The following is a 15,453-nucleotide window of genomic DNA, read 5'->3' as shown; positions in this document are numbered from 1 at the left end:
AGCCAGCTGCTGTAAAATGAGTGATATGGTAGTAAAAAAAAAAAAACAAAAAAGTTCAATAGACCATCATCCAAAATTCTGAAAACATTCATTTAAAAGTGTTTAAAAGTCCTAATTTGAAAATAAAATCTTTCAAATAATATAAAAATACTTACATCTCAATTTGTCCAGCATTTTTCCACCACACATGGTTGCTAACATAGCTTTAACTGAAAATACCGTCAACTTGCCTCGGCCCTCACTGCAAAATAAATTATATTAGAAATAATTGCTATCTGGAACCACAAAAGCAATCAAATGTATCACCAGTAAATTGATTCCTGCCCTTCTGTTACAATATTACCACATTTAGAAACCTTGGATTCTTTTTTTCCTTTACATAATTAAGGCTTCACATATGCTATGTGAACAGTGTTAAAACTAACCTGGTTTATTTGGCAATGAGTTTAGAAACACCCGATAAAGCAACTTCTGTTGGCTTTGTAAGCAAAGGCCAAATGAATGAACCTAAAGTAAACATCCTACCAATTTAGCCCATTAAATCCACAGCCGAGGTGTTTTTAAGTATTCAAATCTGAGGCACCACTTGGTTTGAATAATAATTCAGAAGTGTGTCCTTCCATCAGGATATTATAACAACAGTTTATTGTTACGTACTAAGGCAACAGGATGCATGTTGCTATAAAGATTTTATACTACCTTCATCTTTGCTTGTTTTCAGTGTAACAACCTTTATGTTACCATGTGTTTATTCTAAGAAGTTCATCTGTCTCATCTGAGACATCTGTGTCAGATCTCCTGCCACCACTGTGAGAAAAGTGAAGGGGAAGGGACAGTATTATGAATTCTTCTTCAGGAACTAGAAAGATGAAATGTAGACCATAAATGAACTACTCAAAGTAACGCTATACACCACCTGTAGAGCCAGGACAATAACAGCAAGGCCCCAACCCCTGTGGCCACTGCTCCAACCATTCAACTATGTCCTGGTTTCAGAGAAGATGAAAACTTCACTAGCCGGTTTTTAAAGTCATATATGTAAATTAACAGTGGGCTTTTGTGTTAATTTTATAAAGCTTGTGCTTACAAAGTTTCACAGTAACTTAGAGTAAAATACCTTTGCAATAATGAGAACTATATCATCTTGGTTTTGAAAAGAAAATGTCATCCTATTTATATTTACTAATGGTCCTAAGAGAATGTCTCCTATTTTCCAAACCTTCTTTTTGTATACAGTAAGATCACATCTGAAAAAAGGCAAATGGTCAATAAGCCAGAAAATTCTCAGTGAAAATACTGCCAGGAGACACCAATGTTTGTTACAGTTGATTTTTAACTATTACATCTCATTAAGTTTACTCATAAGATAAAACAGGAATTCCCCAAAACTAGCTAAAATTAGGACCTTTAAAATACATAGTTCATCAGAAATACAGATTCTGTTCCATGTCTTATATAGTACCTGGCAATATATCACCTGGAAATGATAAAAAATAGTCCAATGTCAAATATTCATTGCATTATATGAGCAACATGAGTGTCTATAAAGAGCAACAACTGTGTTAAAAGTGATGGATTTCCAAGACTGATACAGACCTTTTACAATGGACATTTCTTTTTGGTCGCCAACCATCCAAATGCTGAGTCTACATTTAAACACACCCTACCTTATATGACAAGTATACTTCCCACTACCGAAGTATGAAGAAGGAAAAAAAAAACTTTCCCATCTTTCTTTGAAACTAAGACAGGGGCACATAATACAAGCTCCACCAATAAGATGCACTGCTCTAGACTTCAAATAGAAAACAATTAACTTGAAGAAGTAAGAACTCCAAAGAATCCACCTGGCGAGGATGTCAGCAGTAGGAGCAGTTACCTCCAGTGTCCTGAGAGCTGGGACAGAGATTCTCTTGGCAGCAACCACAGCCCAGCATCAGTGGCTTTTGGAGCACACACAGCAATATCTATGCCCAGCTTGGTGGCAGAGGTACTTCCTGAGATCAGTTTTGTGGTATAATTTTGAGTTTTGTTCTTGGCAGTGAGGTCATCAAGCCCACCTTCCCAACCTTCTTAGAAAGCCGACTGGTCACCCATATCCTTTTAGTGAATTAGCTAGAGATGGTTCCTACTGCTTACAACTAAGAATTCTGATGCATGCAGCTTCTATCCTGAAGTAAAGTGGCCCAGAAAGATGAAGTGACAAAAGCTGAAGCTTTCGTCACTGAAGCTCAAAGCGAGAGTAAGCAAGCCTGATGACCAGCAGAGCAAGCGCTCACCAGCAGAGAAGTCAAGCCTCGCTGCACAGCTAACGACAGTTTTTAAGGTAAACTTGCTCGAAACATTTTTTGCAGACATAGATTTCATGATTTAAGAATACCCAGGAAATTCCACAGGGGAAAGTAGAAACTAATCTTAAAAGAGATTTCAGGCTTCCCTGGTGGCGCAGTGGTTGAGAGTCCGCCTGCCGATGCAGGGGACACAGGTTCGTGCCCCGGTCCGGGAAGATCCCACATGCTGCGGGGCAGCTGGGCCCATGAGCCATGGCCGCTGAGCCTGCGCGTCCGGAGCCTGTGTTCCCCAACGGGAGAGGCCACAACAGTGAGAGGCCCACGTAGCACACACACACAAAAAGAGTGATTTCCACAGAAATCAGGATACTGATTACCTCTGGGGGAAGAGAGAGGAGTTGTAACACAGAAAGGAGAGCATAAGGGGCTTCTGGGGTTCTGACAACATTCTATTTCTTGGCCTCTGGAGTATTTATATGGATATTTGTTTTATAACAATTCATTAAACTGTACTTTGTTTTAGGTATTCTTCCGTAGGTGTTTTCTATTTCTGAATAAAAACTGTTTTAAAAAATGAATCCCGGGGGCTTCCCTGGTGGCGCAGTGGTTGAGAATCCGCCTGCCAATGCAGGGGACACGGGTTCAAGCCCTGATCCGGGAAGATCCCACATGCCGCGGAGCAACTAAGCCCATGCACCACAACTACTGAGCCTGCGCTCTAGAGCCGGTGTGCCACAACTACTGAAGCCCACGCGCCTAGACCCCGTGCTCCGCAACAGGTGAAGCCACTGAAACGAGAAGCCCGCGCACCACAACGAAGAGTATCCCCCACTCACAGCAACTAGAGAAAGCCTGTGCACAGCAATGACGACCCAACACAGCCAAAAATAAATAAATAAATACTAAAATAAATTTATTAAAAAAAAAAGAATCCTGGGAAAGTGAGGGTTACCATTACTAGACAAAGGTAATGGTTTAAAGGAGAGAATGATGAAAGGGAAAAATACAGGCTAAAAAACATTTAAGATACATAAACTGCAATGCATAAAATTTTCCATAATGAAAACTTCCATAATAAAATATATAAAGAGAATAAAAACATTAAAACCCCCAAGGCCCCGGCCCCAGCTTTAGATGTCTATTAATAGAAGACTGGCTATTAGGCTATCATAAAAGAGAATGAAAAAAAACATATGAAAGATAGAGAATTATATCCAAGATAGATTACTTTAAAAAAAAAAAAAAAAGCAAGGCATGGAACAAAATAATTGCTAGAATGCAATCTAGCAATTATGTTAAAAAGAAGAGAGTAAAAGAATATTTTCATATATTTGTATATGCATAAGCTGTCTGAAAGGATACTGAAAAAATAACATTAGCTGCATCCAGGGTCAAAAGCAGGCAGCCAAAGGAAAGCAGTGAAAGAGTGGGCACTTTTCACTTTATAAATATTAAATGTTTATACTAGAAGAGAAGGTTCTTAAGCCAATAACCTAAGCTTCCATCTGAAGACTCAAGAAAAAGAACGGCAAATTAAACCCAAAACAAGCAAAAGGGAAAAAATAACATGAGTAATAACAGAAATCAATGAAATTGAAAACAGGAAATCAATACAGAAAATTAATGAAACCAAAAGCTGGTTCTTTGAATAGACCAATAACATCGATAAATCTCTAGCCAGACTGACTAAGAAAAGACACAAATTACCAATATCAAAAATGAAAGAAGGGGGCTTCCCTGGTGGCGCAGTGGTTGAGAATCTGCCTGCCGATGCAGGAGACACGGGTTCGTGCCCTGGTCCGGGAAGATCCCACATGCCGCGGAGCGGCTGGGCCCGTGAGCCATGGCCGCTAGGCCTGTGCGTCCGGAGCCTGTGCTCCGCAACGGGAGAGGCCACAGCAGTGAGAGGCCCGCATACCGCAAAAAAAAAAAAAAAAAAAAAGAAAGAAGGGATATCACCACAGGTTTTCTAAACATTCCAGAAATATTAAGGAAATATTACAAAAACTTTATGTCCATAAATTCAACAACTTAGATGAACTGGATAGACACAAACGACTCCTTGAAAAACAGAAACTATTAAAGCTCACTCAATAAGAAATAGGTAGGGCTTCCCTGGTTGCGCAGTGGTTAAGAATCTGCCTGACAATGCGGGGGACACAGATTCAAGCCCTGGTCCGGGAAGATCCCACGTGCCACAGAGCAGCTAAGCCCATGTGCCACAACTACTGAGCCTGTGCTCTAGAGCCCACAAGCCACAACTACTGAAGCCTGTGTGCCTAGAACCCATGCTCTGCAACCACAGAAGCCACGACAATGAGAAGCCCGCGCACTGCAACGAAGAGTAGCCCCCGTGCGCTGCAATGAAGAGTAGCCCCTGCTTGCTGCAACTAGAGAAAAGCCCACGTGCAGCAACAAAGACCCAACGCAGCCAAACTTAAATGAATTTTTTTAAAAAAGGAAGAAATAGGTAATATGAATAGACCCATATCCATTACAGAAGTTGAATCTGTATTTTTAAGCCTTCCAAAAAAGAAAGCTCCTCATTCAGAGAGCTGTACTGGCAAATTCTAAACATTTAAAGAAGAAATAATTGCAGTTCTACTCTCTTCCAGGGAATAAAAAAGGAAAGAACACTTCCCAATTCTTTTATGAGGGCCAGCATTATTCTGATAACAAAAACGCATACATACATTACAACAAAAGAAAATAAGCAGTCGGTATCCCTCATGAACCCATACACAAAACCTTCAACAAAATGTGAGCAAATCAAACGTAGCAATATATAAAAATGAGTTAAAAATCACAATCCAGGAGGCTTTATCCCAGTGATGTAACACTAGTTTGACATTTGAAAATCAATCAGTACAAAGAGAAAAGCTATACAATCATCCAAATAGATGCAGATGTCAATACTCAACATCCATTCCTGATAAATACTCTTGGAAAACCAGGAAAAGAAAAGAATTTCCTCAGTCTGATAATGGGCACCTTCAAAAAAAAAAAAAACAGCTAATAACATCATACTTAATGATGAAAGACTAAGTACTTTTCCACTGAGATCAAGAACAAGTCAAGGATGACTGCTTTCACTACTAGAATGCAATATCACATTGGAGAACACAGCTGGTGCAATAAAGTAAGAAAAAAATATAAATGCATACAGATTGAAAGTTTAAAAATAAAACTGTACCTGCTCCAGACAATATGACCTTCTGTGTAGAAAATCCCAAAGAACCTACAAAAAATATATATAGAACCTACCAAAACACTATAGTAAGGGATTTTAGCAAGGCTGCAAAATACAAGGTCAACATAAAAAATTTAAGTTTCTATAAATTAGCAAAAGAAAATTGGAAATACAATACCACCAAAAACATGAAGAACATAAATTTTTTTAAGCTTATGTTCAAGATGTGTATGCTGAAAACTACAAAATACTGATGAAAGAAATCAAAGAAAATGTAAATAGATACACCATGTTCATGAAATGAAAGACAATATTGTTAAAATGTCAATTCTCCCTAAACTGATCAGAATCCTGTTATGATTCAATGTAATCCCAAATTCACAATAGGATATTTTTGTAAAAATCAACAAGATGATTCTTTGTATTTCCTTAGAGTTCTAAACCGAAATCTCAATAAGGTATGAGAATAGAAGATACTATTCAGATGCCTAAACCCCACCCTGTTCTTGGTACTTTTAAAAAGTTCCTCATGTTATTTTAATATGCACCCAAAGCTAAGAACTACCAACACAGAACTTCGAATGCAATTTTAAGACTTTGGCTTGTATTTCACAGGCAACAGTAAGTCAAAGGACATGACGAAAGATGAAAGAGAATTGATCATATTGTGTTTGTATAACTCCTTCTGGCTCCAAATCTCATGTTCTTCCTTCATAGAGACAAAATAATATCTATCCCTTGCTGCAAAAAAAGAAACTAATGTCACCTATGCAGACAGGAGAGTGTGGCAGAGCCCAGCCTACTGGCAAGAGACCCAGGTGAAACTCAACTCTGTAACTGAAGAAAGTGCTCATCAATAAATGCCATAAAACAGGTCTTAATGGGTCTATGACCTCTTTACTTCTAAAAATTATTATAATAGCACTTAAACAGCACTTTTTCCTAATCTTCAAAATGCTTTAGAAACACTAATATTCTCAACACTTTGCATCCCTTATTCAAATATTCTTTAACTCAACTCTGTTGCAAATAATAGTCCTGGATTCAGAAAGTCTTATATTTAAATACAGAACAGCAGCTATATTTCTCAACTGACCTGGATCAGCACTAAACACCTGTGCCCTTTTCCAGTCATTGGGATTATTACTGGTCTCAACAGCTGGTCTCAGGTCAAGAAGTCTGCAGATGCATTAACAGAATAGTGCATTAACTCCTCAACTAATTATTATCAGTAACACGTGGCCCCTTAACTCGTCATCTCTCAGTTATCTATTTTCCAACCACTTTCCTATTCACAGCAACCACACAGCAATCTCCACTCACAATATCCTACCCAGCCAACGGTGGATCTTTTCTCCTCTCTGCCTGCATGCTCTTCTGAGGCTGCAAATGTATCTGCACTTAGCATTGCATGCTTCATTGAGGGTGAGGGGATATGCATCTGAGTGTCAATACATAACCCAGTAGGATAGAGGGAATATATGTCAGGTTGCGGGTGCTTGAAGTATGGGGGAAAGGAGAGGTATCTGAGATTAAGGGTCACAGTAAATGTGAGGGGGGTGAATCTGCAGGCAGGAGAGATTTGGAAATGATGCTTAGTGAACCTTTTTAAGAACCTGTTTATAAATATGTAACTGTGCATCCTGAGAATGGGGGAATGGGCCTGAGCCCACTCTTAATTATGAACTAATCTTTCCCACTTATAATGCTTACCATCATTTACAACTTTAGGTTCACAGTTTCACCTACCAAAAGGTTTATTCACCCTTCGAAAGGAAATATTAATATAAACAAGTTAATAAATGATATATTTAAAGATACTTAAAAATATTTATTGAAGATATTTATATAAAAATCTAAGTATAACAGCATGAAGACACAATCATCCAATAAAATTAGTGAATGGGTAGCCTCACGATTCTTACTTCCTCAAATCATGTTATTTTTATTTTTCTTCAAAAAGAAAAAGTTAGCTCCCTCCTTGCAACTATTTGCTTTGTAAGCCAAACTTCAGCATTTACTCCTTTGCTCTGAATGCTTTTCTTGGCATTGAAATCCCTCAGTCTACTTTAAGCCTAACTACAACTTCCTATAACTGCCCCCAAACACAGCAAAGCGAAAGTGCCGCTTTTACTTTTGTAATGTTTGGTTGGAGCTCTGCATTCTTCCTCTGCAATTAGAGGCAGTAGGCAGAAGCTGCAGTCACTTAGCAGCCTAATCCCCTATGATTCCGTCCTTTATCCGATTGATTACTTCTTGGAAAAACTCATTCTTGATCCTTCCCACCATACATCTGAATTTAATCCACATACCCTGGTCAAGTTACATTTAAAACTGAATAGTCAGCTGCCCTGGCCATCACACATATAACCTCACCAACATCCATGTTTTCAGTACTTCCAAAGTAAAGTCCAAGTTCATACCAGAATCAGTTCTCTTCAAACAAGATCTGGAAAGATCTTGAACCTGGTTTCATCACAGAAAATGTGACTCACTTAAAATCTGGCCTAGCTGGAAAGTTGGGTATAACTTTTTTTTTAAAGGTATTTAAGGTATTACACAATTAACAATGAATATTAACCCCTATAGAAAGATACTAAAATGAAAGGAAAAACAGGTAATATATGTGTTGAAGATGACAGGAGAGAGGAAACTTGTTATTCTAACCCCACCCACACAAAAGCCCTCTGGGGAGCACCCTCCCTCAATAAGGAACATGATGATTCTCTGTCTCAGACGTCTCTGCATGATTCACCTCCACAGATCCATCATTTTAGACTCTGACAATAAACCATGCCCATGACTTCTAAAGAGTGTTATCACCCAACACTAAGAAAACACCATGATTAGCTCTGCAGCAAGCTAAGCAGACAGTGAGTCACCCTGAATAAACTGTTGAGTTTTGACATGCAGGTGCCTTCAGAAGTCTCTGCACTCCTCACTTGTGCCATTTGGACGGGAATTTTTGCTCATTTCAGTTTAGTAAAGTCTCAAATTTTTTGACATTTAAACTACCCCAGGGACTTCCCTGGTCGTCCAGTGGTTAAGACCCCGTGCTTCCAATGCAGGGGGCGGGGGTAGATCCCTGGTCGGGGAACTAAGATCCCACATGTCGCACAGTGTGGCCAAATATATATATATATATATATATATATATATATATATATATATATATATGTATTTAAACTACTTTATATAAAATAGATGACCAACAAGGACCTACTGTATAGCACAGGGAACTATACTCAATACCCTGTAATAACCTATCATGGAAAAGAATCTAAAAAAAGAATACATATGTATATATATATGTATAACCGAATCACTCTGCTGTACACCTGAAACTGGCACAACATTGTAAATCAACTATATTTCAATAAAAAATTTTAAAAAATAAACTAACCCAAACTGGATGGTGTTTATAGCTTTGCACTATCTAATAAGAGCTTGCTATTCAAATTAATACTTCTGAAAATAGGGAGCACTCTTTACTTAAGAAAACAAGCTGTTTCTACAATTTTGGCAAACAACTGTAAATGCTGTCAACCATAAATTAGTACTTCTCACGTGAAAAATAGACTTCTACTTCAGAAACAGTATTACCAGTCCAATTATCATATGTAGCTAAAAGTAATAAGAGCATTTCTCCTTGGTTTTCGAAAACTCATATTTTTCCAATTAATCTTAATTTACAAAACTTCATAGTGAATGGATTATGCAATAATCAACAGCAAATCAAGAATCCATTTGGCAAATGTCAAATAGTTTAATCAAGTAAAATCAACACAGAATATTATTCAAATTTACCACAATCAGAATGCCTGCTAATTTTCATTTCAATCTTACAAATATTTATTAAGAATCCAACATTATACACTTTGCTGTACAGCAGAGAATAACACAACATTGTAAAGCAACTATACTCCAATAAAAATTTTTTAAAAAGAATCCAGCATTACATTTATTGAAGAATCAAAGAAATATAAGGTAGAATCTCTGCTCTCAAAGACTTTCAATCTTATTTGTATAATAAGAAGCAGTTGAGAGCATCATACATTCGAAAGTCAAAATAATGATACAGGTAAGTACTACAGGTCATCATAGGGATGAAAATGGGATTGGTGATTAAAAGGAAGGCTACAGGGTAGGTAAAAACCAGGGGAGGTGGGGCAGGAGACCAACCAAAATACATGGAGAGAAGAAATGAGCATGTGCATGTCATATTGGAAAACCTGAAAAGTGCCTCAAGTAGCTTAATTAGAGTTTGGTGTGAGCAGGGAATTAAGGACTGATAGAATCAGTCATAAAAACGAAGGAAATCTTGCATTTGCAACAACATGGATCGACTTCAACGGCAGTATGCTAAGTGAAATAAGTCAGAAGGAAAAAGACAAATATCATATGATCTCGCTTTTATGTGTAAATTTTTAAAAAATTTAAAAAAAAAAAAAAAAAAAACAAAGAAATCCCCAGTTCAGAGATATAGAGAACAGATTGGTGGCTGCCAGAAGCAGGCGGTGGAGGGTGGGCAAAATGGATTAAGGGGGTCAAAACATACAAAATTCCAGTTATAAAATAAGTAAGTCATGGGGATGTAATGTACACCATGGGAACCATAGCTTAAAATACTGTAGTGTATATTTGAAAGTTGCTAACAGAGATCTTAAAAGTTTTCATCTCAAGAAAAAAAACTTTTTATAACTATGTATGGTGATACATGTTAACTAGACTTATTGTGATGATCATTTTATAATATATACAAATATTGAATCATTATGTTGAACACCTGAAACTAATATAATGTTATATGTCAATTATATTTCAATAAAAAAATAGAAGTAAAAGTCAAACTAAAGAGAGATTAGCAATATGAAATAAGAACCACAAAGCATGAAAAAGAATGAAGCAGATATTCTAGGTTTGAAAAATACAACAGCTAAAAAATAACATAACAGATGAGACAAACAGTAGAATGGCTCTAGACAAAGAACATATTAATGAGTAGAAATGCAGATTGATAAACTCTTCTAAAAGGAAGCAGAAAAGGCTTCCCTGGTAGCACAGTGGTTAAGAATCTGCCTGCCAATACAAGGGACACAGTTTCAAGCCCTGGTCTGGGAAGATCCCACATGCTGTGGAACAACTAAGCCCGTGCACCACAACTACTGAAGCCTGCGCGCCTAGAGCCTGTGCTCCACAACAAGGGAAGCCACGACAATGAGAAGCCTGCGTACCTCAACAAAGAGCAGCCCCTGCTCACCGCAACTAGAGAAAGCCCATGCACAGCAATGAAGACTCAATGCAGTCAAAACTAAATTAATTAATTAATTAAAAAATAAAAAAATATAAAAGGAAAGCAGCAAGTTAAAGAATTGAAGCACAGGGCTTCCCTGGTGGTGCAGTGGTTGGGAGTCCGCCTGCCAGTGCGGTGGATGCGGGTTCAATCCCTGGTCCGAGAGGATCCCACATGCCATGGAGCAACTGGGCCCATGTGCCACAACTACCGAGCCTGTGCTCTGGAGCCTGCAAGCTACAGCTACTGAGCCCGCGTGCTATAACTGCTGAAGCTCATGTGCCTGGAGCCCATGCTCCGCAACAGGAGAGGCCACCACAATGAGAAGCCCGCTCACTGCAACGAGGGGTGGCCCCTGCTCGACGCAACTGGAGAAGGCCCACATGCAGCGACGAGGATCCAGTGCAGCCAAAAATAAATAAAACAAATAAAGTAAAAAAATAAAAGAATTGAAGCATATGTGAGAAACAACAGGAGACAGAGGAAGTAAATATGACAACATTCCGAAAAAGAGAAAAAAGAAATAAAAACAGAGGAAATATTTGGTAATGGCAGACTAGTTAATTCTGATCACCTCTTCCTCTGAGAAAAAGTAGTAAAGATGGGAAAAAATTTTTTTAATCTCCCTTAATGAAAATGAGGACTAACAACTGAGTTACCTAATACAAAGGAGTTGGATGCCCAGGGAGGTGAGTGCAATGACTGAAACTACTTTTTCCATGCAAGCGATTTTCTGATTTCAGAGGGGCACCAGAAAGGCTGAACTACAGAAGTAGTAACTCTTTGATAGTATTAAGGGGCTAGAAGAGAGATGTGGAATGTTGAATCCTGATGAAACTGCCTACTCCTGCTCCCATTACTCTGGGTTGAAAGCCCAAAGGCTGCACCTAAAAGCACTAGTGTGCAGAAGTAAAACAGGGCCTCGCATGGGCTGAATTGGAAATAACTATGGTGCTTCTGGACTGTTATGGTCTCCAGGCACCTGGCAGAAGAAAACATAAACACTCTGTAGGAAAACATTATCCTAGGCCTCAAAGTATTTCTGCAAATAATTCTGCAATATAATGACTGGTACATAATAAAAATAAAAAATAATTTTGGAATATGTTTCTCACATAATAAAAAATAACAAGGCAGAGAGGAAGTAAGATGACATGAACGAAAAACAGAAATAGCAAACAGTACAAAAAGAACCATAGGGAACCTAGATATTGGATTACAAGCACAGATCTTACAATAACTCTGCTTATTATATTTAAGGATTATGAGATAAGAATGACACATCTGGCATCATGGTAATATTGCTGAAAACCAAAATAAAAAAGAAAAGAAAATAAAGACTATCTTAAGAGTTGCCACAGGAAATTGACAGATTACCATCAAAGCAGCTAAAATTATATTCACTATTGATTTCTCATCAGAAATTATGGAAGTAAAAAAATACTAGAACAATATTCTTAAAATGTTGAGAGAAAACAACCGTCAACCAAAAACTCATATACCAAATGAAAATATTCTTAAAGTATGAGAATGAAATTTTCAAACAAAAATTAAGACAACGTGCCACAATGTGATGTGCAGAAAGGAAATGCCAAAGGGTGTTCTTCAGGAAGAAAGAAAAGAATTCCTGATGGAAGCCTGAAAATGCAGGAGCAAGTGAAGAACAACAAAACTAGTATATTTAAAATTAAGCAGACACTATTTTATTATAGTCAACATCATTTAGTTTACCTATAAATTAAATGATGCTCACTGTATAAAAAAATTAATAAGGCCTGATTGATTTTAAATATATATAAAATAAAAATACACAATCTCAATGACATAAAAGAATGGGTAAATGAAATTAAAGTGTCCTAAAACCAAAATGGTATAGAAACACATCAGCCTTTGCATCACCTAGAAAGAGAATAATGGTACCAATTAATCTTAGACTTTGAAAAATCAAGAATACATACTGTAATCTCTAGGGTAAAAAGAGAGAGATGAAGGGAGAGCCTACAGATTAAAAGAATCTTAAAAGAATATCAACTGCAGGGAGACCTTCAAGATGGCAGAGGAGTAAGAAGTGGAGATCATCTTCCTCCCCACAAATACATCAGAAATACATATACATGTGGAACAACTCCTACATCAACAGCTACTGAAGGCTGGCAGAAGACCTCAGACTTCCCAAAAGAGAACAGATGCCCTCAGGCGACCTATAAGCAGAGGCAGGGCCAAATCCAAAGCTGAACCCCGGGAGCTGTGAGAACAAAGAAGAGAAAAGGAAATCTCTCCCAGCAGCCTCAGGAGCAGCGGATTAAATCTCCACAATCAACGTGATGTACCCTGCATCTCTGGAATACCTGAAAAGACAACAATTCATCCCAAAATTGAGCCGGTGGACTTTAGGAGCAACTGTAGACTTGGGGTTTGCTTTCTGCATCTAATTTGTTTCTGGTTTTATGTTTATTTTAGTTTAGTATTTAGAGTTTAATATCACTGGTAGATTTGTTTATTGATTTGGTTGTCCTCTTCTTTTTTTTAATATATAGATAGATAGATAGATAGATAGATAGATAGATACTTTTTTTGTTTCCTTTTTCTCTTTTTGTGAGTGTGTATGTGTATCCTTCTTTGTGTGAGTTTATATAGCTTTGCTTCAACCATTTGCCCAAGGGTTCTGTCTATCCGTTTTTTTTAATTTATTTTTTAGTATAGATTTTATCACCTGTTATCATTTGTGGATTTCTTTTTTGGTTTCATTGCTCTCTTCTTTCTTACTTTCTTTTATTTTTGTATTACTTTTTAATTATTTTCATTTTTAATAATTTCTTTATTTTAATAACTTTCTTCTTTTTTTTTCTTTTGCAGTACGCGGGCCTCTCACTGTTGTGGCCTCTCCCGTTGCGGAGCACAGGCTCCAGACGCGCAGGCTCAGTGGCCATGGCTCATGGGTCCAGCCACACCGCGGCATGTGGGATCTTCCCAGACCAGGACACGAACCCGTATCCCTTGCATCGGCAGGCAGACTCTCAACCACTGAGCCACCAGGGAAGCCCCTTTTCTTTCTTTTTTTCTCCCTTTTCTTCTGAGCCGGGTGGCTGACAGGGTCTTGGTGCACTGGCTGGGTGACAGGCCTGTGCCTCTGATGTGGGAGAGCCGAGTTCGGGACACTGGTCCACCAGAGACCTCCCGGCTCCACGTAGTATCAAACAGCAAAAGCTCTCCTAAAGATCTCCATCTCAACGCTAAGACCCAGCTCCACTCAGTGACCAGCAAGCTACAGTGCTGGACACCCTATGCCAAACAACTAGCAAGACAGGAACACAACGGCAACCATTAGCAGAGAGGCTGCCGAAAATCATAATAAGGTCACAGACACACCAAAACACACCACTGGGCACAGTCCTGCCCACCAGAAAGACAAGATCCAGCCTCATCCACCAGAACACAGGCACCAGTCCCCTCCACCAGGAAGCCTACACAACCCACTGAACCAACCTTAGCCACTGGGGGCAGACACCAAAAACAACAGGAACCATGAACCTGCAGCCTGCAAAAAGGAGAACCCAAACACAGTAAGTTAAGCAAAATGAGAAGACAGAGAAACACACATCAGATGAAGGAGCAAGGCAAAAAACCACCAGACCAAACAAATAAAGAGGAACAGGCAGTCTACCAGGAAAAGAATTCAGAGTAATGATAGTTAAGATGATCCAAAATCCTGGAAACAGAATGGAGAAAATACAAGAAACGTTTAACAAGGACCTAGAAGAACTAAAGAGCAAACAATGATGAACAACACAATAAATGAAATTAAAACTTCTCTAGAAGGAATCAATAGCAGAAAAAATGAGGCAAAAGAACGGATAAGTGACCTGGAAGATAAAACAGTGGAAATAACTATTGCAGAGCAGAATAAAGAAAAAAGAATGGAAAGAATTGAGGACAGTCTCAGAGACCTCTGGGACAACATTAAATGCACCACCATTCGAATTACAGGGGTCCCAGAAGAAGAAGATAAAAAGAAAGGGACTGAGAAAACACTTGAAGAGACTGTAGTTGAAAACTTCCCTAATATGGGAAAGGAAATAGTCAATCAAGTCCAGGAAGCTCAGAGAGTCCCCATACAGGATAAATCCAAGGAGAAACACAACAAGACACATATTAATCAAACTATCAAAAATTAAATACACAGAAAAAATACTAAAAGCAGCAAGCGAAAAGCAACAAATAACATACAAGGGAATCCCCATAAAGTTAACAGCTGATCTTGCACCAGAAACTCTCCAAGCCAGAAGGCAGTGGCAGGACATATTTAAAGTGATGAAAGGGAAAAACCTATAACCATGATTACTCTACCCAGCAAGGATCTCACTCAGATTCGATGGAGAAATTAAAACCTTTAAAGACAAGCAAAAGCTAAGAGAATTCAGCACCACCAAACCAGCTTTACAACAAATGTTAAAGGAACTTCTCTGGGAAGGAAACACAAGAGAAGGAAAAGACCTACAATAACAAACCTAACACAATTAAGAAAATGGTAACAGGAATGTACATATCGATAATTACCTTAAAGGTAATGGATTAAATGCTCCAGCCAAAAGACACAGACTGGCTGAATGGATACAAAAACAAGACCCTCATATATGCTGCCTGCAAGAGACCCACTTCAGACCTAGGGACACATAGAG

At 38.3% G+C, this 15,453-nt stretch overlaps 1 protein-coding gene across 31 annotated transcripts in view; it reads right to left on the bottom strand.

Moving 5' to 3' along the window:
- DTNB (dystrobrevin beta) overlaps positions 1-15,453 on the bottom strand; it is a 280,987-nt gene that overhangs the window by 213,371 nt on the left and 52,163 nt on the right. For all 31 annotated transcript variants that reach the window (XR_010835611.1, XR_010835614.1, XR_010835612.1 and 28 more), the window contains exon 5: positions 156-241. Coding sequence is in view for 24 of the 31 variants with exons in the window: in XM_067007966.1 (XP_066864067.1) it covers positions 156-241 (86 nt within the window). In the remaining 7 variants the exon portion in view is untranslated. The remainder of the gene's footprint in view (positions 1-155; positions 242-15,453) is intronic.

Source organism: Kogia breviceps, chromosome 11 (assembly GCF_026419965.1).
Source record: "Kogia breviceps isolate mKogBre1 chromosome 11, mKogBre1 haplotype 1, whole genome shotgun sequence".
NCBI lineage: Eukaryota > Metazoa > Chordata > Mammalia > Artiodactyla > Physeteridae > Kogia > Kogia breviceps.
Note: the sequence above shows the minus strand (reverse complement) of the source record. Positions and strands in the feature narration are given on the sequence as shown.